The sequence below is a fragment of the Lontra canadensis genome, unplaced genomic scaffold, assembly GCF_010015895.1.
Source record: "Lontra canadensis isolate GAN:19392208 unplaced genomic scaffold, GSC_riverotter_1.0 scaffold125, whole genome shotgun sequence".
Classification (NCBI taxonomy): domain Eukaryota; kingdom Metazoa; phylum Chordata; class Mammalia; order Carnivora; family Mustelidae; genus Lontra; species Lontra canadensis.
The window spans coordinates 3,674,521-3,696,950 of NW_022631119.1; the positions used below are offsets into that span (position 1 = coordinate 3,674,521).

The window sequence follows — 22,430 nt, forward strand, 5'->3', positions numbered from 1 at the left end:
AACTTGGTATTTCAGAATGAAGGAAAAATTGATGTGCCTTTCTCTCATTATATAAAATATTTAGAAGATAAATTTTAATATCCTGGCTGTAACATTATAGTTTTGCAAGACATTACCAACAGGGTAAACTGGGCAAGGAGCTCATGGGATCTCTCCACATAATTTCTTACAAATGGATGTGAATCTAAAATTATCTCAAAATAAAAAGTATAATTTAAAAATTTTGAGGTGCCTGGGGTAGCTCAGAGGGTTAAGCCTCTGCCTTCAGCTCAGGTCATGGTCTCAGGGTCCTGGGATGGAGCCCCGCATTGTGCTCTCTGCTCAGCAGGGAGCCTGCTTCCTCCTCTCTCTCTCTCTCTCTCTCTGCCTACCTCTCTGCCTACTTGTGATCTCTGTCAAATAAATAAATAAAATATTTTTTTAAAAATGTAAAAGATACATGTTTACTGTGGGAATCCTTATTTTTGTGACATCATTTTATGAAAAAGAATAATTCAATTCTAGGATACAAAGAGATTAAAACTCTAAAAGTATTTTTCTATTGAGAAGGAGAAATGACAGCAGGCCAGGATTTATCCCAGGGAAGGAAAGAGGAGGGCAAGCTACACCAGCAGCTCCATCTAGGATAATGTTTCATAATTCTTCACCGGGTTCTGATCACTCCACCTAAACTTAGATTTTGAACAAAAATTAAGACTCCTACACCTTGGGGTGCCTGGCTGGCTCGGTCAGTAGAGCATGTGACTCTTAATCTCAGGGTCGTGAGTTCAAGCCCCATGCTGGGCATGGAGCCTACTTAAAAGAAAAAATTAAATTAAATTAAAAAGACCTCTGCACCTCATATTATCTGAGCTCTATCTTTCCTAACGCTAACTTTGGTTATTGAGACTTTCTGAGACCTATGTTTATTTTTTCCCTCGGTTGAGAGCCAATGACTCAAATACTGAATCTTGTACTTGCTATTTTCTTTTTTTTTTTTTTTAAAGATTTTATTCATTTATTTGACAGAGAGAGATCACAAGCAGGCAGAGAGGCAGGCAGAGAGAGAGGAGGAAGCAGGCTCCCTGCTGAGCAGAGAGCCCGATGCGGGGCTCGATCCCAGGACCCTGAGATCATGACCTGAGCCGAAGGCAGCGGCTTAACCCACTGAGCCACCCAGGCGCCCCTTGTACTTGCTATTTTCATAATAACTTGAAATCCTGCTTCCTCACTTTCTAAATACTCATATAAAAGTGAGTTTGTTTTTCTATTTTTTATGCAGTTCTATTCTAGATATCTGTCCACAGATGAAAAAGACATGTTACTATACAGTTCTTATATTATCCTGCCATTTCTAAAAATTTTGCTTTCCAAATAAAACTCAGAATAATTTAGTCAAGTTCCATGAAAAAAAAAATTGGGCCCTGGCTCAGAATTATAAGTGAATCTATGCAACACCGCCCTTCTCAAAAAGAGAGTATTCCCAACCAGAAAAGTCATGTATTTTACAATGGCTGGAAAGATTTAAACCAAAGAATTACCTATGGGATGTAGTATGGTAATTCAAAGAATGGAAAGTAATTTCATTTTCTATTTCTGTATACGTGAGTGTGTTTTCTTCGTGAAAGCACAGAACACATTTCTAGTCTAAATATGCCAGTAAATAAAACTATTTTTGGTATGAATTCAACCTGGAAACCAGAGAAGGCCTCAGGAAATAAGCAAAAATGGATACTTCTTCCCAAAATCTACAGCTAGGATAGTCACAATTTTTCTCACCAGTTAGCTTGTTGCATAATAAAACCTTCTACCTATGTACCATCTCTGTTCCCATGAATTCACCATTTCCCAAACTGTCCCCTGAAGCGGACTCTGCTGGCTCATTCTCTGGGAAACCAAGATTAAATCAGCCATGATTTCTGTCAAGTCTCTTGTTCTCAGAAGGTTAAGACAGACATTAAGAGATGAGCTCTAGTGTTGCTGTTTCTCCAACATCAAGGTTACTGTATAAAGAGTGTTCAAGTATTCTTGGGAAACAACATTAGAAAAGCCTCCATTCCCTAATTTCAACCTCTTGGAAGTACCCCCTCTATCACATTACCTGACAGATCTTCCATAACCCACCATCCCTACTAGAGAATGTCAGAGCTCTGAAAATGTGCGGGCAGCTCTCCTTCACGGGGACTAGAGATGTTGACTCTTAACCATTGGGCTCATGAACATTCCCATCACACATAAGATGTCTCCACTTTGGTGTCTGGCAATGCCCGACTTATTACTAAAGCCACACTAAAGCCCTAGGTGTGACTTCTGGTATCTCAAGAAGTATGAGTCTTGGCTAAAGACTTCACTACACTCCTACATACAAGGTTTCTATCCTGAATGTGTCCTCTGATGTCTGATGAGGTTTGATTTCCGACTAAAGCATCGCCCACACTTCCTACAAATATAAGGCTTCTCTCCCGAATGTATCCTCTGATGTCTTACAAGGTGTGACTGCCGGCTAAAGCCTTGCCCACACTCCCTGCACACATGAGGCTTCCCCCCTGCGTGTGCCTTCTGGTGGGTGATGAGAGTCAACTTATCACAAAAGCCTTGCCCACATTCCCCGCACACAAAAGGTATGCTACCTGAGTGTGCCCTCCTGTGCCTAAAGAGATTTGGCTTCTGGCTAAATCTTTTACCACACTCCCTGCATATGAAAGGCTTTTCCCCTGAATGTGTTCTCTGGTGTGAGATGAGGGTTGACTTATCATTAAAGCCTCGTCCACATTCCTTACATACAAATGGCTTTTCCCCTGAGTGTGTCCTCTGGTGCGTGATAAGGGTTGATTTCCGGGTAAAGCCTCGCCCACATTCCCTGCACACAAATGGCTTCTCCCCCGTGTGTGACGTCTGGTGTTTGCTGAGGTTTGACTTCAGGCTAAAGCACTGCCCACACTCGAGGCACATATAAGGTTTAATGCCTGAGTGTGTCCTCTGGTGGGTCTTGAGGTTTGATTTCCAGCTAAAATGGCGCCCACATTCTGTGCATATGTAAGGCTTCTCTCCTGTGTGTATCCGTAAGTGTCTAATGAGGTGTGACTTCTGACGAAAGCCACGTTCACACTCCCTGCACACATAAGGCTTCTCTCCCGAATGTGTCCTCTTATGCCTGATGAGATGTGAATGCTGGCGAAAGCCATGCCCACACTCCCTGCACACATAAGGCTTCTCCCCAGAGTGTGCCCTCTGGTGCGTGATAAGGTTTGACTTCAGACTAAAGCTCTGCCCACATTCCTTGCACATGTATGGCTTGACCCCTGAATGTGTCCTCTGGTGTGTGAAGAGGTTTGACTTCCAAGTAAAGCCTCGTCCACACTCTTTGCACACGTAAGGTTTCTCCCCTGAATGTGTCCTCTGGTGTGTGATGAGGTTTGACTTCCAGGTAAAACCTCGTCCACACTCCTTGCACACATGAGGCTTGTCCCTAGAGGGCGTCCTCTGGTTTTTTATGAGGATTGACATATTGCCAAAGCCCTGGCCCCACTCGGTGAACACGCACGGTGTCTCCCCTGTGTGTATCTTCTGGAGGCTGAGCAGGTTTGACTCCTTCATGAAGCCTAGCCCCAACTCCCCGTATTTGATTGCTCCAAATCCTGAGACTTTTACACCATGCAACACTTTGTCTGTTTCCCCAAGGTCTGTCCTCTGGTCTCGACTGGGCCCTGTGGCCGTCACTGCCCTGTCTTGCTCCACCCTTACTGGCTGTCGTTGCAGTGGGCAGGACAACACCTTTGAAGTGCCACCCTTGCTCTCGGACAAGGGCTCGGAGTCTTCTGTCTCTTGAATTTCTGCTTTGTCACTCCAGCAGGTTTCACCAAAGAGTTGCCTCTGCTGCTGTTTTTGATCTTCTGGATAGTGTTTCCCCAGAGGGAGATGATTCCCTGCACGTAAACTTGAGAAGAGCTGAGGAAAGTGACTGAACCACACGTGCTGGCTGAGGCCTTGCTGACTAGTGAATGCCAGCGGGCAGTGGGGACAAGGTGGAATGTTTAGCTTTGATTCTGCTGAAGAAAGAACAGTTTTAGTCAGAGTAGCCATGGGTAGGGTTGCCGGAGCCATTCTGCTTTGCCAGTTGGTCGTTTGTAATATGTTTATATCACAACCTGTGTCTCCCTCAGACACCCTCGCGTCATAAACAAGAGCTATTTTTCATTTTACTTTATACACTATATTTTTTAAAAAAGATTTATTTATTTGAGAGCAAAACAGAGAGAGTGAGTGAGAGAAAGAGAGCATAAGCAGGATGAGGGGCAGAGGGAGAGGAAGAAGCAGACTCCCCACTGAGCAAGGAGCCTGATGTGGGGCTCGATCCCAGGACCCTGGGATCATGATTTGAGCTGAAGGCAGAGGCTTAATCAACCGAGCCACCCAGGTGTCCCTATAAACTACATTTTTAATTACATGAGTTAGCAAACTTGTCAGGTAGGCCAAATTCAGCCTGCAACCTGTTTTTGTATGACCCACCAGACAAAAATGGGTTTTACCTTTCTAAGGATTTCTTTCTAAGAAAGAGAAATAAATAAATAAGCAAACAAACAAACCAGCCGATGGGGCAACAGACGGCATGTGACCTGGAAAGCTTAAAATCCTTCCTGGGTGGCCCCTTGTCTTACTGCAATGTAGAAAACTCCTACCAAAAACTTATTTTCACAATATCTGACAGAGCAAAAAGTTTACTTTCAGAAATCAAACACATACAATACAGGGAGAAGTATTTATTCATGAAAAACACTGAGCCCTGGATAAGAAAAGCAGGAATCTGGAGCATTATTGCCTAGAGAAGCACTCGCCCTTCGGATCCCCAGCTTGGTTGGTATGGTAGTTAAATTCGGACAGGTCCTAAAATGATCAGTTCTGTTCCTGTTACAGGGGCAGTCACCTGATTTGGGTGGAAGCTGAGAAACCAGTGCTGGGTGGACCTGTCAATAAATGTGGCTTAGGGAAGGCCACCAGTGACTGCTATCTGAGGTTGCAGACTTGGCAGGGACCCCCCCACCCAAACCCAAACAAAAAACAAAAGCCAAAAAACACAAAACCAAACAAAAACAAAAACAAAGACTGGTAGATGATCCAGAAAAGTAGCAGGGGAAAACCTGAAAGTGAGAGAGCAAGGGAGGGGCTTGATAAACTCCATGAAACCCCAGGTGATTGGAAGGCTGTTTGCAAAAGTAGGGGAAATGGGTAGAGGCCCGGGCTACGCACATAACCCTGCCTGACACAGAGGCTATAATCAGGTACAGAGGGAACATTAGAGGGATCGGTGCAAAGTAAAAAGCCAGACAAGACCTGGAAACTATCTGAAATTTGAAGGAGCTCCCCAACCCACCCATTTCTCCACTGACGGAGGTAGGAAGCCTCACTGGCTCAGTCTTTGAACACAGCCTATTGCTAATTGTTGCAGATCACGGAGCTCTGCAGATACAAGGCTGAAATCAGGAAGCCAGGATTAAAATTAAACACAAGAATACAATAACAAATCAAGCAAGCGGAAACATCACCTTCACAGAGAAAACATATTCCATATATTTAGTCTAGACAAGTTTACTAAAAGTCACAACAACAACGTCTAGGCAGGAAACATCACCAGCTATCAGAGGGGCTACAACATCTAAAATATCCAGTTTCCAATGGAAGAGGAAAGAGGAACCCAGAGTGAGGAAAAAATGCAGACAATAGAAACTGTTGCTGGGTGGCCCACATGTTGATTTATAGGGGGAAAGAGAGTTCAAAGCTGTTACTATAAATGTATATAAAGAACTAAAGGAAACAAAGTGTAAAAACTTAAAGGAAAGCATGGTAACTTAAGAAATAGAAAAATCTCAATAAAGGATAAAAACTATTAAAAATATAAAAGGAAATTCTGGAATTAAAAAATCAAATAAATTACAAAATTACTAGGAAGGCACAACAGCATATTTGGGTTTGCAACAGAACAAATGAAGTTGAAGATAAATCAATAGAAATTACCTAAACTGAAAAGCAGTTAAAAGAAAACTGAAGAAAAGCAAAGAGCCCCAGAAACCTGTGGGACACCGTCAGGTAAGTCAGTCTATCTGTAATGGGAATGCACGAAGGAGAACACAGAGAGAAAAGAGCAGAAAAAAATGTCTCAAGAAATAATAACTAAAAAGTCTGAAATTTGTTGAAAAACATTAGTCTATAAGTCTAAGAAGCTCAACGAACTGCAAGAAAAACATCAAGGGGGCCTGGGTGGCTCAATGGGTTAAGCCTCTGCCTTCAGCTCAGGTCATGATCCCAGGGTCCTGGGATCGACCCCTGCATTGGGCTCCCTGCTGAGCGGGGGAGCCTGCTTCCCCCTCTCTCTCTGCCTACTTGTGATCTCTCTCTCTCTGTCAAATAAATAAATAAATAAATACTTTTTTTTAAATTTATTTTTTATTATTATTTTTTTAATTTTATTTTTTATAAACATATATTTTTTTCCCCAGGGGTACAGGTCTGTGAATCGCCAGGTTTACACACTTCACAGCACTCACCATAGCACATACCCTCCCCATTTAAATTTATTTTTTTAAAAAAGAAAAACATCAAGAGGGTGCCTGGGAGGCTGAGTCAGTTAAGCATCTGCCTCTGGCTCAGGTCATCATCCCAGGGTCTTGGGATCAAGTCCCACATTGGGTTTCCTTCTCACTGGGGAGTGTGCTTCTCCCTCTCCCTCTGACTCTCCTCAGACTTAAGCTTCTGCACTCTCTCTCTCTATCTCTCTCAAATAAATAAATAAATAAATAAATAAATAAATAAAATCTTTTAAAAAAATTTTTTTTGCCATCCTACTAGTAGGATGACAATAAACACATATCTTCCAATAGTAACCCTCAACGTGAACGGCCTACGTGCTCCCATGAAACAGCACAGGGTTGCACACTGGATACAAAGATAGGTCCCATCCATATGCTGTCTATAAGAGACTTATTTTGAACCTAAAGACACCTCCAGAACGAAAGTGAGGGGATGGAGAACCATTTTTCAAGCCAACACACCTCAAAAGAAAGATGGGGTAGCAATTCTTATACCAGACAAACTAGAATTTAAACCAAAGACTGTAATAACAAATCCAGAGGGACACTACATCATTCTTGAAGGGTCTATCCAACAAGAAAATCTAACAATTTTAAATATCTATGCCCCCAATATGGGAAGAGCCAACTACATAAGCCAGATATTAATCAAAATAAAGAATCAGATCAACACTCATATATTAACAGGATGTTTTAACTCTCCACTCTCAGCACTGGACAGATCATCTAAACAGAAGATCAACAAAGAAACAAGAGCTTTGAACAACACATTGGACCAGATGGACTTCATAGATATATACAGAACATTCCACTCTAAAACAACAGAATACTCATTCTTCTCGAATGCACACAGAACTTTCTCCAAAATAGACCACATACTGGGTCACAAATCAGGTCTTGGCCAATACTAAAAGACTGAGATGATTCCTTGCATGGTATCAGACCACAACGCCTTGAAACTGGAACTCAATCACAAGAAAAAAACTGGAAGGAATTCAAACACTTGAAAGTTAAAGAGCATCCTGCTAAAGAATGAATGGGTCAACCAGGAAATTAAAGAAGAACTTAAACAATTCATGGAAACCAGGGAGAATGAAAACACATCAGTCCAAAACCAATGGGATACTGCAAAGGCAGTTCCAAGCCTTTCTCAAAAAAGTAGAAAAATCCCAAATGCACAAGCTAACCCTACACCTAAAGAAGCTGGAGAAAGACCAGCAAATAAAACCTAAATCAAGCAGGAGAAGAGAAATAGTAAAGATTAGTACAGAGACCAATGAAATAGAAACCAGGAAAACAGGAGAATAGATCAATGAAACCAGAAGCTGGTTCTTTGAAAGAATTAATAAGATTGATAAACCACTGGCTAAACTTACCCAAAAGAAAAAAGAAAGGTCCCAAATTAATAAAATCATGAATGAAAGGGGAGAGATTATGACTAACACCAAGGAAATAGGAACAATTATTAGAAATTACCAGCAACTGTATGCTAATAAATTAAGCAACTTGAAAGAAATGGATGACTTCCTACAAATGACCAAGACTGAAAGAGGAAGAAACAGAAATCTGAATAGACTAATAACCAGTAACAAAATTAAAGCAGTGATCAAAAACCTTCCCAAAAACCAAAGTCCAGGGCCAAATGGCTTCCCAGGGGAATTCCACCAAGCATTTTAAAAAATTAATCAATTAATTTTGTATTAACATATAGTGTATTATTTGTTTCAGATAATAAGATACAGGTCTGTGAATTGTCAGTCTTACACAATTCACAGTGCTCACCAAAGCACATACCCTCCCCAGTGTCCATCACCCAGTCACCCCATCCCTCCCACCCTTATCCCCTCCAGCAACCCTCAGTTTGTTTCCTGAGATTAAGAGACTCTTATGGTTCATCTCCCTCCCCAGTCCCATCTTGTTTCATTTTTCCCTCCCTTCCCTCCACACCCCCGCCCTGCCTCTCAAATTCCTCATGTCAGAGATCAAAAATACGGAATGCTTCTCAAATTTGCATGTCATCATTGTGAATGGGTCACGCTGATCTTCTCTGTATCGTTCCAATTTTAGTGTATGTGCTGCCGAAGCAAGCACTCTACCAAACATTTAAAGAAGAAATAATACCTATTCTACTGAAGCTTTTCCAAAAAACAGAAACAGAAGGAAAACTTCCAAATTCTTTCTATGGGGCCAGCATTACCCTGATCCCAAAACCAGACAAAGACCCCATCAAAAAGGAGAATTACAGACCAGTATCCCTGATGAACATAGATGCCAAAATATTCAATGAGATCCTAGCTAATAGGATCCAAAAGTACACTAAAAGGGTTATTCACCATGACCAAGTGGGTTTTATGCCTGGGATGCAAGGGTGGTTTAACATTCACAAATCAATCAACGTGGTAGAGTACATCAATAAAAGAAAAGACAAGAACCATATGATCCTCTTAACCAATGCAGAAAAAACATTAGAAAAAATACAACATCTGTTCCTGATAAAACTCTTCAGAGTACAGGGATAGAGTGAACATTCCTCAATATCTTAAAAACCATTTATGAAGGGCACCTGGGTGGCTCAGTGGATTAAAGCCTCTGCCTTCAGCTCAGGTCATGATCTCAGGGTCCTGGGATCGAGCCCTGCATTGGGCTCTCTGCTCAGCAGGAAGCCTGCTTCCCTTTCTCTCTCTCTGCCTGCCTCTCTGCCTACTTGAGATCTCTGTCTTTCAAATAAATAAATAAAATCTTTTAAAAAAATTTATGAAAAGCCCATAGCAAAAGAGTACTAGAAGTTCTAGCCCCAGAAATGAGACAACAAAAAGAAATAAAAGGCATCCAAATTGACAAAGAAGAAGTCAAACTCTCCCTCTTCGCAGATGACATGATACTTCATGTGGAAAACCCAAAAGACTCTACCTCCAAAAATTGGAATTCATACAGCAATTCAGCAATGTGTCAGGATACAAAATCAATGCACAGAAATCAGTAGCTTTTCTATATACTAACAATGTAACTGTAGAAAGAGAAATTAAGGAATCAATTCCATTCACAATAGCAACAAAAACCATAAGATACTTAGGAATAAAGAGGTAAAGGATTTATTCTCTAGAAACTACAGAACACTTATGAAAGAAATTGAGGAAGACACAAAAAGATGGAAAAATATTCCATGCTCATGGATTGGAAGAATAAACATTGTTAAAATGTCTATCCTCCCCAGAGCTATTTACACTTTCAATGCCATCCCTATTAAAATACCACTGGCATTTTTCAAAGATCTGGAACAAAAAAAATCTTAAAATTTGTACGGAATCAGAAAAGACCCAAATCACCAAGAGAAGGATGAAAAAGAAAAACAAAGTGGGGCATCACACAGCCTGACTTCAAGTTCTATTACAAAGCTGTGATCACCAAGACAGCATGGTATTGGCATAAAAACAGACACACAGACCACTGGAACAGAATAGAGACTCCAGAAATGGACCCTCAACTCTATGGTCAACTAATTTCTGACAAATCGGGAAAAATATCCAATGAAAAAAAGACCGTCTCTTCAATAAGTGTGCTGGGAAAATTGGACAGCTACATATAGAAGAATGAAACTGGACCACTCCTTTACATCACACACAAAGATAAACTCAAAATGAATGAAAGACCTCACTGTGAGACAGGAATCCATCAAAATCCTAGAGGAGAACATAGGCAGTAATTTGACATCAGCCACAGTAACTTCTTTTAAGACATGTCTCCAAAGGCAAGTGAAACAAAAGCAAAAATGAACTTTCGGGACTTCATCAAGATAAAAAACTTCTGCAAGGCAAATGCAAGAGTTAACAAAACTAAGAGGCAGCCCCTGGAATGGGAGAAGATATTTGCAAATGACTTACAAATAAAGGGCTGATATCCAAGGTCTACAAAGAACTTCTCAAAATCAATACTCAAAAAACAAAAAACCCAGTCAAAAAATGGGCAGAAGACATGAACAGTCACTTCTCTAAAAAACACATACAAATGGCTAACAGACACATGAAAAAATGTTCAACATCACTAGCCATCAAGGAAATTCAAATCAAAACCACATGAGATACCACCTTACACCAGTTAGAATGGCAAAAATGAACAAAACAAGAAACAAAAAATGTTGGCAAGAATGTGGAGAAAGGGGAACCCTCTTACACTGTTGGTGGGAATGTAAGTTGCTACAGCCACTCTGGAAAACAGTATGGAGATTCCTCAAGATGTTAAGAATAGAGCTACCTAGGGGCACCTGGGTGGCTCAGTTGTTTGTTAAGTGTCTACCTTTGGCTCAGGTCATGATTCCAGGGTCCTGGGATTGAGCCCCGCATCAGGCTCCCTGATCCGCAGGAAGCCTGCTTCTCCTTCTCCCACTCCCTCTGCTTGTATTCCCTTTCTCACTGTCTGTCAAAAAAAAAAAAAAAAAAAAAAAAAGAATAGAGCTACCCTATAACCCAGCACTTACACTACTAAGTATTTACCCCAAAGATACAGATGTAATGAAAAGAAGGGGCACATGCACCCCAATGTTCATAGCAGCAATGTCCACAATAGCCAAATTGTGGATGGAGCCGAGATACCCTTCAACAGATGAATGGAAAAAGAAGATGGAGTACAGATACACAATGGAATATTATTGAGCCATCAGAAATGATGAACACCCACCATTTGCATTGACATGGATGGAACTGGAGGGGATTATGTTAAGCGAAGTAAGTCAAACAGAGAAAGACAATTATCATATGGTTTCACTCATATGTGGAACATGAGGAATAGCATAGGGGACAATTGGGGAAGGAAGGGAAAACCAAAAGGGGAGAAATCAGAGAGGGAAATGAACCATGAGAAACTATGGACCCTGAGAAATAATCTGGGGGCTTCAAAGGGGAGGAAGGTGGGGGGACGGGTAACAGGATGATGGGTATTGAGGAGGGCACGTGCTGTGATGAGCATTGTGTGTTATACTTAACTAATGAATCACTGAACACTGAAAAAAAAAATAAAGTTATTTATACTAAAAAAAAAGAGAGAGAGACTCTTAACAAAAGAGAACAAATAGGGTTGAGGGAGGGAGGGAAGTGGGGGATGGACTGGATGGGAGAGGAGTATTAAGGAGGGCACTTGTTATGATAAGCACTGGATGTTTTAAGTGATGAACCACTGAATTCTGTTCCTGAAACCAATACAGCACTGTATGCTAATCAACTAGAATTTAAATGAAAATTTAAAAAAATTTTTTTAATCTTAAACAAAAATACTTCAGGGGTACCTGGGTGGCTAAGTTAGTTGAGCATCTATCTTCAGCTCACGTCATGATCCCAGGGTCCTGGGATCGAGTCCCACATGGCTCCCTGCTCAGCAGGGAGTCTGCTTCTCCCTCTCCTTCTGCCTCTCCCTCTCCTTCTGCCTCTCCCCCCTGCTGGGCTCTCTCTCTCTCTCAAGTAAGTAAATAAAATCTTTTTTAAAAAAGGAAAGAAAGGCATAAAGAGAGCCCCAGAGAGACATATCATAGACACATTGTTGACTCTCAGAAAAAAAGACAAAAGAGAAAATCTTGAGAACAGCAAAAGGAAAATTATTCAACATGCACAGCAGGAAACAATATGATTAGAGCTAACTTCTCCTCAGAGACAATGGAGTATGAAATGATTTATTCAAGGTGCTGACATAAAGGTGAAAAAGCAACTAAGGAAGAATTCTATTCTCCCAGAACTATCCCTCAAAAATGAAATTGATACAGATGTTCATAGATTAACAAGTACTCAGAGAGTATCTGTTGCTAGCAAACATGCCTTATAAGACATACTAAATAAGACTGTCAGGCTGAAAAGAAATGACACCAGACACTAACTCAAATCCACAGAAACAAATGAGGACCACCAAAACTGGTAAGTATGTGGGTAAATATAAAAGATTACATATGTCTATTTTTCTCCTTTCTTCTCTTAATTTCTCTGAAATGCGTAAGATTATTATAAAAGGTAATAACTGTAACACCATATTATGGGTTTTATAATATATATATTTTACTGGAACAAAGTTAGTATTAATTAATTATGCTAAATTAGATGTATTTTTAATTCCTAGAGCTGAATTAAGAAAATAACTATAAAATTATATATATAACATATATAATAAATAATGATAAATATATATACATATGCCAAAAAGGTAGGGGAATAAAAAAACATGAAGCATATAAAAAGCAAGTAGCAAAATGCCAGACTTAAACCATATCAATAATTATATTAATTATGAACAAACCAAACATTCTAAACAAAAGACAAAAAGTTCTTAGTTACACCACCAAAATCACAATCCATCTAAAATTTTGTTAAATTGGGGCGCCTGGGTGGCTCAGTGGGTTAAGCCACTGCCTTCGGCTCAGGTCATGATCCCAAGGTCCTGGGATTGAGCCCTGAATCGGGCTCTCTGCTCAGCGGGGAGCCTGCTTCCTCCTCTCTCTCTGCCTGCCTCTCTGCCTACTTGTGATCTCTCTCTGTCAAATGAATAAATAAATAATCTTAAAAAAAAAAGATATGCAAAGGGGGCGCCTGGGTGGCTCAGTCAATTAAGTGTCTGGCTTCAGCTCAGGTCCTGATCTCAGGGTCCTGGGATAGAGCCCCGCATCAGGATCCCTGCTCAGCAGGGAGTCTGCTTCTCCCTCCCCACTCCTCCTCAAGCTTGTGCTCTCTTTCTCTCTCTCAAATAAATAAATAAATAAATAAAATCTTAAAAAAAAATGAACATCATCAGTCACTAGGGAAATGCAAATTAAAACCACAATGAAATATCACTACATACCCACCAGAATGTCTGTAATGAAAATTAGAGACAATTCCAAGTGCTGACAAGGATGTAGAGAAACCTACTGCTAATAGAAAATGTAAAACTAGAAATCAGAAATGTAAAATAGAAATACTAACAGAAATGTACAGTTACTTTGGAAAATAATTTTCCAGATTCTTAAAAAGTTAAGTATAAATATACCTTACAGCCCAGAAATTTTACACCTCCTTATCTACCCCAAAATGAAAATATATGCCTACATTGAGACTAGTACATGACTGTTCTTAGCCATGCTATTCACAATAGCCAAAAAGCGGACACAAGCTATATATCTGTCAACCTGTGAACAGGCAAACAAAATGTGCTATGTCCTTACAATGAAATATTATATGGCAATAAAAAGGAACTAGGCCGCCTGGGTGGCTCAGTGGATTAAGCCTCCTACTCTTGATTTCAGTTCAGGTCATGATCTCAGGGTCATGGGATTGGCCCCCGCTCTGTGCTGACCATGGAGTCTGCTTTGGGTTCTCTTTCTTCCTCTCCCTTTCCCCTCCCCACCAACACAGGCATGCTCTCTCTCAAAAAAAAAAAAAAAAGAAAGAAAGAAAAAAAGAAATAGATTACTGAACCTCAAAAATATTATGCCAAATACAAAAGACTATACATTTTATGATACCATTTATAGAATATGTCCGGAAACAGAAAATCTATGGAGACAGCATATCAGTGGTTCCCCAGAGCATGGATGGGAGGAGGATAGACACAAATGGGCATAAGGGAGCTTTTTGGGATAACAGAGTATTCTAAAGTTACATGGAAGTAATGACCATATAATAGTAAATGTTTACAAAAAATAATGCAACTGTACACTTACAATAACAAGATTTTATGGTACATAAATTATATCTCAATGAAGTTGTCAAAAAACTGTAACACTGTATATTTCTAAAATGTCAGTGTCATAAAAGACAAAGCAAGTTTACTAAAATGATCTATATTAAGGGAGATTAAATAGGCATGACATGTAAATGCACTACTGAAACCAGGACTGGATCATTTTCTGGAGAGTTAAAAAGATATTACTGCATCTACTAACAAAACTATAATATCAGAAGTAGCTATTATATAAGATGACTGTATCAAAGTTAAATTTACTGAGGTTGGTAACTACTATGGTTATATGAGAATACAGCTCTTCTTAGAAAAAAAAAATTAATTATGTTGTTAGCCACTGTATAGTACCTTTTTTTTTAAGATTTTATTTATTTATTTGACAGAGAGAGATCACAAGTAGACAGAGAGAGGAGGAAGCAGGCTCCCTGCTGAGCAGAAAGCCCCATGCAGGGCTTGATCCCAGGACCCTGGGATCATGACCTGAGATGAAGGCAGAGGTTTTAACCCACTGAGCCACCCAGGCACCCCTGTATAGTACCTTTTAACAAACATACACATATGAACACACCCACCCATGCACCCACACACATACACCCATATACATACACGTAAATATATACACATATATATTGAGAGGGGGAAGGAGAAGGGAGAACATCCATATAAGATACCACACAACCAAATATAAAATATTAATAGGTGATTTTATGATGCCATTTTACTTTTTTTAAAGATTTTTCTTCTTTTTTAAAGATTTTATTTATTTATTTGAGAGAGAGAGGGCACAAGTAGGCAGAGCAGCAGGCAGAGGCAGAAGGAGAAGCAGGCTCCCTGCTGAGCAAAGAGCCCAACGCAGGACCCGATCCCAGGATACTGGGATCACAACCTGAGCTGAAGGCAGACACTTAATGAATGAGCCTCCAGGCGCCCCTAAAGATTAATCACTACACCCAACATTAATCACTATACCCAACATTAATCACTATACCCAACATGGGGCTCGAACTCACAACCCCAAGATCAAGAGTTTCATTCTTTACCAACTGAGCCGATCAGTGCCCTGATGCCATTTTATAATAACCTATATGCCATATATATTTCCATATATGTGTGTATGTAGAGGATAAAAGGTGTTCTTTGTACTGTTTTTATTTTTGCAAATGTTCTGTAATTTTGAAGTAATTTCCAAATGTCAAATCAAAAACATATCGGATGAAGATTACTTCCGAAAATGGCAGCAGATTGAATCGGTCACAAGAATCCCCTGCAGAAAACAATGATGAAACTGGATAAAATACAACAAATAATTACTTCAAGTCACTGGAAAACACCCAAAAGTGACCAGCAACTGGTTGGAGTAAAGAGTTTACATTAAAAAAGCTGCAGTAAAAAGGGAGGGGCTGGAATTTTCTTGCTACTAAGCACTACCAACATACACAACCGCAGCAGAAATAGTGGTGAAATACCACAGCCTTATGGGCTTAAGTTGCCACAGGTCAGGATTCAGAGGTGGAACAGAAGCTGAAAATATGCGTTAAGGAATAGAAGGAAATGGGGGGCCCCTGGGTGGCTCAGTGGGTTAAAGCCTCTGCCTTCCGCTCAGGTCATGATCCCAGGGTCCTGGGATTGAGCCCTGCATCAGGCTCTCTACTCAGCGGGGAGCCTGCTTCCTCCTCTCTCTCTGCCTGCCTCTCTGCCTGCTTGTGATCTCTGTCAAATAAAAAAATAAAATAAAATAAATTAAAAAAAAAAGAATAGAAGGAAATGGGATACCTGCCTGGCTCAGTTGGTGGAGCACATGATTCTTAGTCTTTGGGTTGTAAGTTCGAGCCCCATGTTGGGTATGGAGATTACTTAAAAATAAAATCTTAAAAAAAAAAAAAAGAATAGAAGGAAATGCACAGTCTCAAATCCTTGTATTAGGAAAGAAGGAAGCCTGACCACGGTCGCCAAACTGTGGAAAGAACCAAGATGCCCTTCAACGGACGAATGGATAAGGAAGATGTGGTCCATATACACTATGGAGTATTATGGCTCCATCAGAAAGGATGAATACCCAACTTTTGTAGCAACATGGACGGGACTGGAAGAGATTATGCTGAGTGAAATAAGTCAAGCAGAGAGAGTCAATTATCATATGGTTTCACTTATTTGTGGAGCATAACAAATAGCATGGAGGACAAGGGGAGATGGAGAGGAGAAGGGAGTTGAGGGAAGTTGGAAGGGGAGGTGAACCATGAGAGACTATGGACTCTGAAAAACAATCTGAGGGTTCTGAAGGGGCGGGGGGTGGGAGGTTGGGGGAACCAGGTGGTGGGTACTAGAGAGGGCACGGATTGCATGGAGCACTGGGTGTAGTGCAAAAACAATGAATGCTGTTACACTGAAAAGAAATAAAAAAAAAAAAAAAAAAAGAAGGAAGCCTGAAAAGTAATCATGGTAAGCATCCATCTCAAAAACTTGGAAAAGAATAGCAAAGTAAGTCCAAAGTAAGAATAGAAAGGAAATATTAAATACAAGTTCAAATATAATACATATAATAGATGGGATTAATAAAGCAAAAAAAAAAAAGGCAAAATAAGCAGATGAAATCGTTGTCTCTATATGAAACTTCAAAGAATATACACAGGACGAATTACGGGATTAATTAAACATCTCAGCAAGGCTGCTGGGTATATGATCAGTATGACGAAATGAATTTTAGTTCTACATTTTAACCAAAAATTATAAAAATTTAGTTTTTAAAAACATAACTCTCAAAACAACAACAACAAAAAATAAGTCTATGTATAACTTTAAAGAAAGATCTACATTTACATTAAAAATTGTAAAACCTAGGGCGCCTGGGTGGGTCTGTGGGTTAAGCCTCTGCCTTCAGCTCAGTCATGATCTCAGGGTCATAGGATCAAGCCCCTCATCAGGCTCTCTGCTCCGCAGGGAGCCTGCTTCCCCCTCTCCCTCTGCCTGCCTCTCTGCCTATTTGTGATTTCTCTCTCTGTGTGTCAAATAAATAAGTAAAAAATCTTAAAAAAAATTGTAAGACCTAGCAATAGGTAGTAATAAAGATGTATTAATAAATAAGTAAAAGAAGACACCACACTAAGAGATTGTAAAAGATGCCAACTGTGAAAGATGTCAATTCTCTCTAAATTAATGAATATATTAATACATGTATTTTACTGAATATATAAATTCTATGCAACTACAACAAAATCCTGACAGGAGACTTTCCGAAATCCGACAAGCTGATTGTAAAAGCCCACTGGGCTAAAGCTACAAACACAAGAATAAGATGGGAGGACTTGCCCTACCAGACACAAAGACTTACTATAAAGCTATAGGAAATTAAAACTGTGATATTTGTGCAGGCATAAACAGTTACAGCAGTGGAATAAAACAGAGTTCAGACACTGATCCAGGCATATATTGAAATTCAAAATACGAGAGGTGGCAAGGTAAATTGGGGAAAATGATGAATTATTCATTGAATGGGGTCAAGTCTGATGGTGATGCATTTAGAAATCTATAAAAATAGATTCATATCTCTCAACACTCACAAAATCAATTCCAGACAGAACAAAGACCTAAGGTGTAAAAAGCAAAAATTTTTTTTAATTTAAAGAAGAAAATCTAAATAATTTTATGATCTTGACAGAGGGAAGGACTTCTTAAATCAGACAGACACATATACAGACAACACAAAAAAAGTTTGACAAATCCAAACACATTAAAAATGAAATTATTATGAAAGGCCATTAAAACACTGGGTAAATTTCATAACACTTTTGAAATGAAAGTAATGGGAAACAGATCAGAGATTGCCAGAGGTTAAGGGTGGAGGGAGGGTAACATGAAGGGGTTTCTTTGTAGTGGTGGAACATCCTGTATCCTTACTGCGGATGTATCCTACATCATTCTATGTAGGTGACAAAATTTCACAGTACTATACAACAACCACAAAAGAGTACATGTAAGAACTGATAAAATCTGAGTCTGCTATAAGTCTGTAGTGATTTAATAGTATTGTTACCAATGTCAACTTCCTGGTTTTGAAATTGAAGAAAGCTGGGTAAAAAACAGATGGGAACTTGGGGCACCTGGGTGGCTCAGTGTCTTAAAGCCTCTGCCTTCAGCTCAGGTCATGATCTCAGGGTCCTGGGATCAAGCCCTGCATCAGGCTCTCTGCTCATTGAGGAGCCTACTTCCCGCCCCCTCTCTCTGCCTGCCTATCTGCCTACTTGTGATTTCTGTCTGTAAATAAATAAATAAAATCTTAAAAAAAAAAAAAAAAGAATAGATGGGAACTTGCTGTATTATCTTTACAAACTGAGACTTAAATTATTTCGAAATTAAACAACTTTTTATTTATTTTTTTAAAAGATTTTATTTATTTATTTACTTACTTGAGAGATGGTGACAGAGATAGCACGAGAGCAAGAGCAGAGAGGAGAGGGAGAAGCAGGCAGGAGCCCAACATGGGGCTCAATCCCAGAACCCTGGGATCATGACCTGAGCCAAAGGCAGACACTTAACCAACTGAGCCAACCAGGAGCCCCTAAACAGCTTTTTATAAAGTAGGTAGGCAGTCCACAGATTGGAGGAAGATGGACATAATCCATTCAGCAGACAAAAAAGTCATTTCCAGGATTTAAATTCTTCTACAAATGAACAAGAAAAAGAAAAGCAGGCAAAAGATTTGAACAGAGAATTCGCAGGAGAGGAAACACCAATGCTAATCAACCTAAGAACATATGAAAAGATGCTCAAACTCAATGCTAATCAAATTAAAACTAGTGTGAGAGGCCATTTCATACCCAAAGGAGAGTCAGAAACATAAGTCTCTGTTATGGCAGCTTTGCAAACTAATGAAACAACTGTTGAGAGCAATTTGGCATTTACCTAGGCAGGAGGAATGACTGCACAGTCTTTGACTCAGCTACTCTACTCCTAGGCATCTATCTTAGAGAAATGTGCTTACATACCCAAGGACACATGTATTAGAACGTATATAGGTGCAATTTTTTTAAAGATTTTATTTATTTGAGAGAAAGAATGCACACAAGCAAGGAGAGGGGCAAAAGGAGAGGGAGAAGCAGACTCCAGGCTGAGCAGGGAACCCGAGGTAGGGTTCCATCCCAGGACCCTGGGATCATGACCTGAGTCGAAGGCAGACACTTAACCAACCAAGCCAACCAGGTACCCCGATAGCTGCATTCTTTAATAGCCAATATTGGTAAAAACATAGATGTCCAACAAAATAATGTGGATAAATGAATTGTGTTATAATTATGCATATAATACTATATAGTAGTGAAAATGAATGAACCAGAACAACATATATCAACATGGGTTCATCTCACAAACTCAGTGTCAGCAGAGGGAGCAAACTATAGGAGGATATACATAGTATGATGACATTAATGAAAAATTTAAAAATATGTCAAACAGGGGTGCCTGGGTGGCTCAGTGGGTTCTGCGTTCAGCTCAGGTCATGATCGCGGGGTCCTGGGATCGAGCCCCGCATCGGGCTCTCTGCTCGGCAGGGAGACTGCTTCCCCTCTCTCTCTCTATTCTGCCTCTCTGCCTACTTGTGATCTCTCTCTGTGTCAAATAAATAAATAAAATCTTTAAAGAAAAATTAAAAAATAAAAATATGTCAAACAACACTGTAGATGGTTGAGGGATTCACACATATGCAAGAAAGCAAAAGACCATGCATAAGATTTATAACCCCTAATTTTGAAAAAACAGCTCCCTTTGGGCAGGGGTGTGGGGAGGTAGGGAAATAGGAACTTCAACTACTTAGGTAATGCCTTATTTCTTAAGCTGGGATGTTGACTCATGAGCATATTTTTTTATTATTATTCATAGCTTACTGTAATCATAACTACTAACACTTTTTTTAAATTATGGGAATTGGAAAGGTAGAAATAATCAATTACATTTCACCTACAGGAAACTAGAAAGTATCTAAAGGGTGGCAGACTTAAGGTCCACAGGATAGATGTAGTTTTTAAGATCAAGAGAAGAGGGGCACCTGAGTGGCTCAGTGGGTTTAAGCCTCTGCCTTCAGCTCGGGTCATTATCTCAGGGTCCTGGGATCGAGCCCGCCATCAGGCTCTCTGCTCAGCAGGGGCCTGCTTCCCGCCCCCCTACCTGCCTCTCTATGTACTTGTGATCTCTTTTGTCTGTCAAATAAATAAATAATATTTAAAAAAAAATCAAGAGAAGAGAAAGAAGCCCATGAATGAGGAAAGACTGAACATGATGAAGAAGGCAAGCCAGGTAAAGAAGGGAGGTTTCCTGGTGGAGGAAAGAGACAAGGAAACCAAGAAAACCCCTCCCTCAACTGAAAATGATATTCTAGAAGGTCATGCCAGGCAGACTTACCAATGATCTAGGAGACCTGAGAAGAGCTTCTTCCCTGTACCTGAGAGATGCCTCCTCCTTCTCTATCTTCCAAGCTGCGAACGGTCCTATCTACCCTGCATCACACTCACCTGGACAGAGGCCCAGTGGATGTTGTCTCTCCTCTATCCAGGGCTCTTCCCCTTGCTCCAGCTGAGAAATGAGTTTTGGTTTGGAAAACGGAACGTCTGCTCATGGGGAAAAAAACAAAAACAAAACAAACAAGCAAAAACCAAGGAGATTCTTGGTCATGGGCTCAAGGGGCCATTTCGTACGTTAGAGCCAAAATGCGTAGGGAAACCCAAAGGGTAGTACAAAGGGGCTGTAACTGTGAACTCTCTTCAGAAGAGCTGAGTAAGTAAACGTGCTTCTGGTCAGAAAAACAGCATATTAACATGTGGTGAAGGAAAATCACCTAGGTTTCAAATAAGAAAAGCAAAAAGAGAGCCCCAGCCTTGAGAAAGAGGCATGGAAATGCGGTGTTAGAGGCATCATGAGTAAATCTCCCTGTTTTCAATTCCACTAAATCCAGATTTCCCCTGAGGGAGGGGGATTACTGTTCCTAAGCCCAACGCTAGGACAAAGCTGCTTCATAGGTAGCCTTTCCTTGTGATGTGCAGAAAATACTCTGTGGGGGAAGATTTTAAGTGGTAAGGGAAGCCATCCTTACCTAGTGAGACCAGGTGGCTGTAGGTCTCCAGCATCACTTCCCGGTGCAGGGTCCTCTGAGCTGGGCTCAGCAACCGCCACTCCTCCTGGCTAAAGTCCACAGCCACATCCCTGAATGCCACGAATGCCTTTAACACAAAACACACCGCTGTTCATCCAGGAGTTCACCTTGCTCAGGATGAAGAATCAAAAGGCTTCCCTGTGGGAGGTAGAGATTTCTAAGCCCTACTTTGGGTTATGAATGAAAGGTATCAGAATATGCCATTCCAAATTATGCCAAAATCATCATCATCATCATCATCATCATCATCCATTTTGGATTATTTTGGGCTGAAGGCATTGAGAAGAAGCAGACACAAGAAAAGCTCTCTGCCCTCCCCCTACCTACCTAAAAGCAGAATATAAATTTGTGAAAGTATCTTCCCGCTCTACCGGGAAGAGTAGAAGTTAATCTCTGGAAACAACTCTACACCCTTATCAGCCAGCAGATGGCACTGAGGGAATCCACACAACAAACCTTACTAACTAACTACCCCTTATCTTTGACCACTATTTGCCATCCTCACTCAAAATCCTTTTCCTTTGTCTTCTCACTTCTCTAAAAAGTTCTTGTTCTTTTGTTAAGATGTTATACGAGCCCAAGTTCTTTTTTTTTTAAGATTTTCTTTATTGGGGTGCCTGGGTGGCTCAGTGGGTTAAAGCCTCTGCCTTCGGCTCAGGTCATGATCTCGGGGTCCTGGGATCGAGCCCCGCATCGGGCTCTCTGCTCAGCAGGGAGCCTGCTTCCCTCTCTCCCTCTGCCTGCCTCTCTGCCTACTTGTAATCTCTGTCTGTTAAATAAGTAAATAAAATCTTTAAAAAAAAAAAAAAAAAAGATTTTCTTTATTTATTCGTTTATTTATTTATTTGTCAGAGAGCAAGAGAGAGAGAGCACAAGCAGGCAGTGGCAGAGAGAGAAGCAGGCTCCCAGAAACAGGCGGAGAGAGAAGCAAGGAGCCCATTGCGGGACTCGATCCCAGGACCCTGGGATCATGACCTGAGCTGAAGGCAGTGGCTTAACCAACTGAGCCACCCAGGCATCCCATGAGCCCAAGTTCT

At 40.4% G+C, this 22,430-nt stretch overlaps 1 protein-coding gene and 1 non-coding gene across 4 annotated transcripts in view; both read right to left on the reverse strand.

The window, feature by feature from the left end:
- Window positions 1–1,171: 1,171 nt before the first annotated feature.
- The window catches only part of ZNF875 (zinc finger protein 875), a 31,513-nt gene continuing 10,254 nt past the window's right edge, over window positions 1,172–22,430 (reverse strand). The window contains exons 3-5 of one of the 3 annotated variants that reach the window (XM_032842084.1): window positions 21,334–21,460; window positions 20,756–20,851; window positions 1,172–4,025 (exon numbers count right to left, since the gene is read on the reverse strand). In XM_032842084.1, the coding sequence (XP_032697975.1) occupies window positions 2,353–4,025; window positions 20,756–20,851; window positions 21,334–21,460 (1,896 nt within the window). In that variant the 3' untranslated portion in view covers window positions 1,172–2,352. Of the gene's footprint in view, window positions 4,029–5,350; window positions 5,376–20,755; window positions 20,852–21,333; window positions 21,461–22,430 lie in introns of those variants that run through there. The other 2 variants (XM_032842083.1, XM_032842085.1) reach the window with 2 other exon arrangements.
- Window positions 8,548–8,654, reverse strand: LOC116857797. The gene has a single exon (XR_004380804.1). It is a non-coding gene; the product is annotated as a U6 spliceosomal RNA (small nuclear RNA).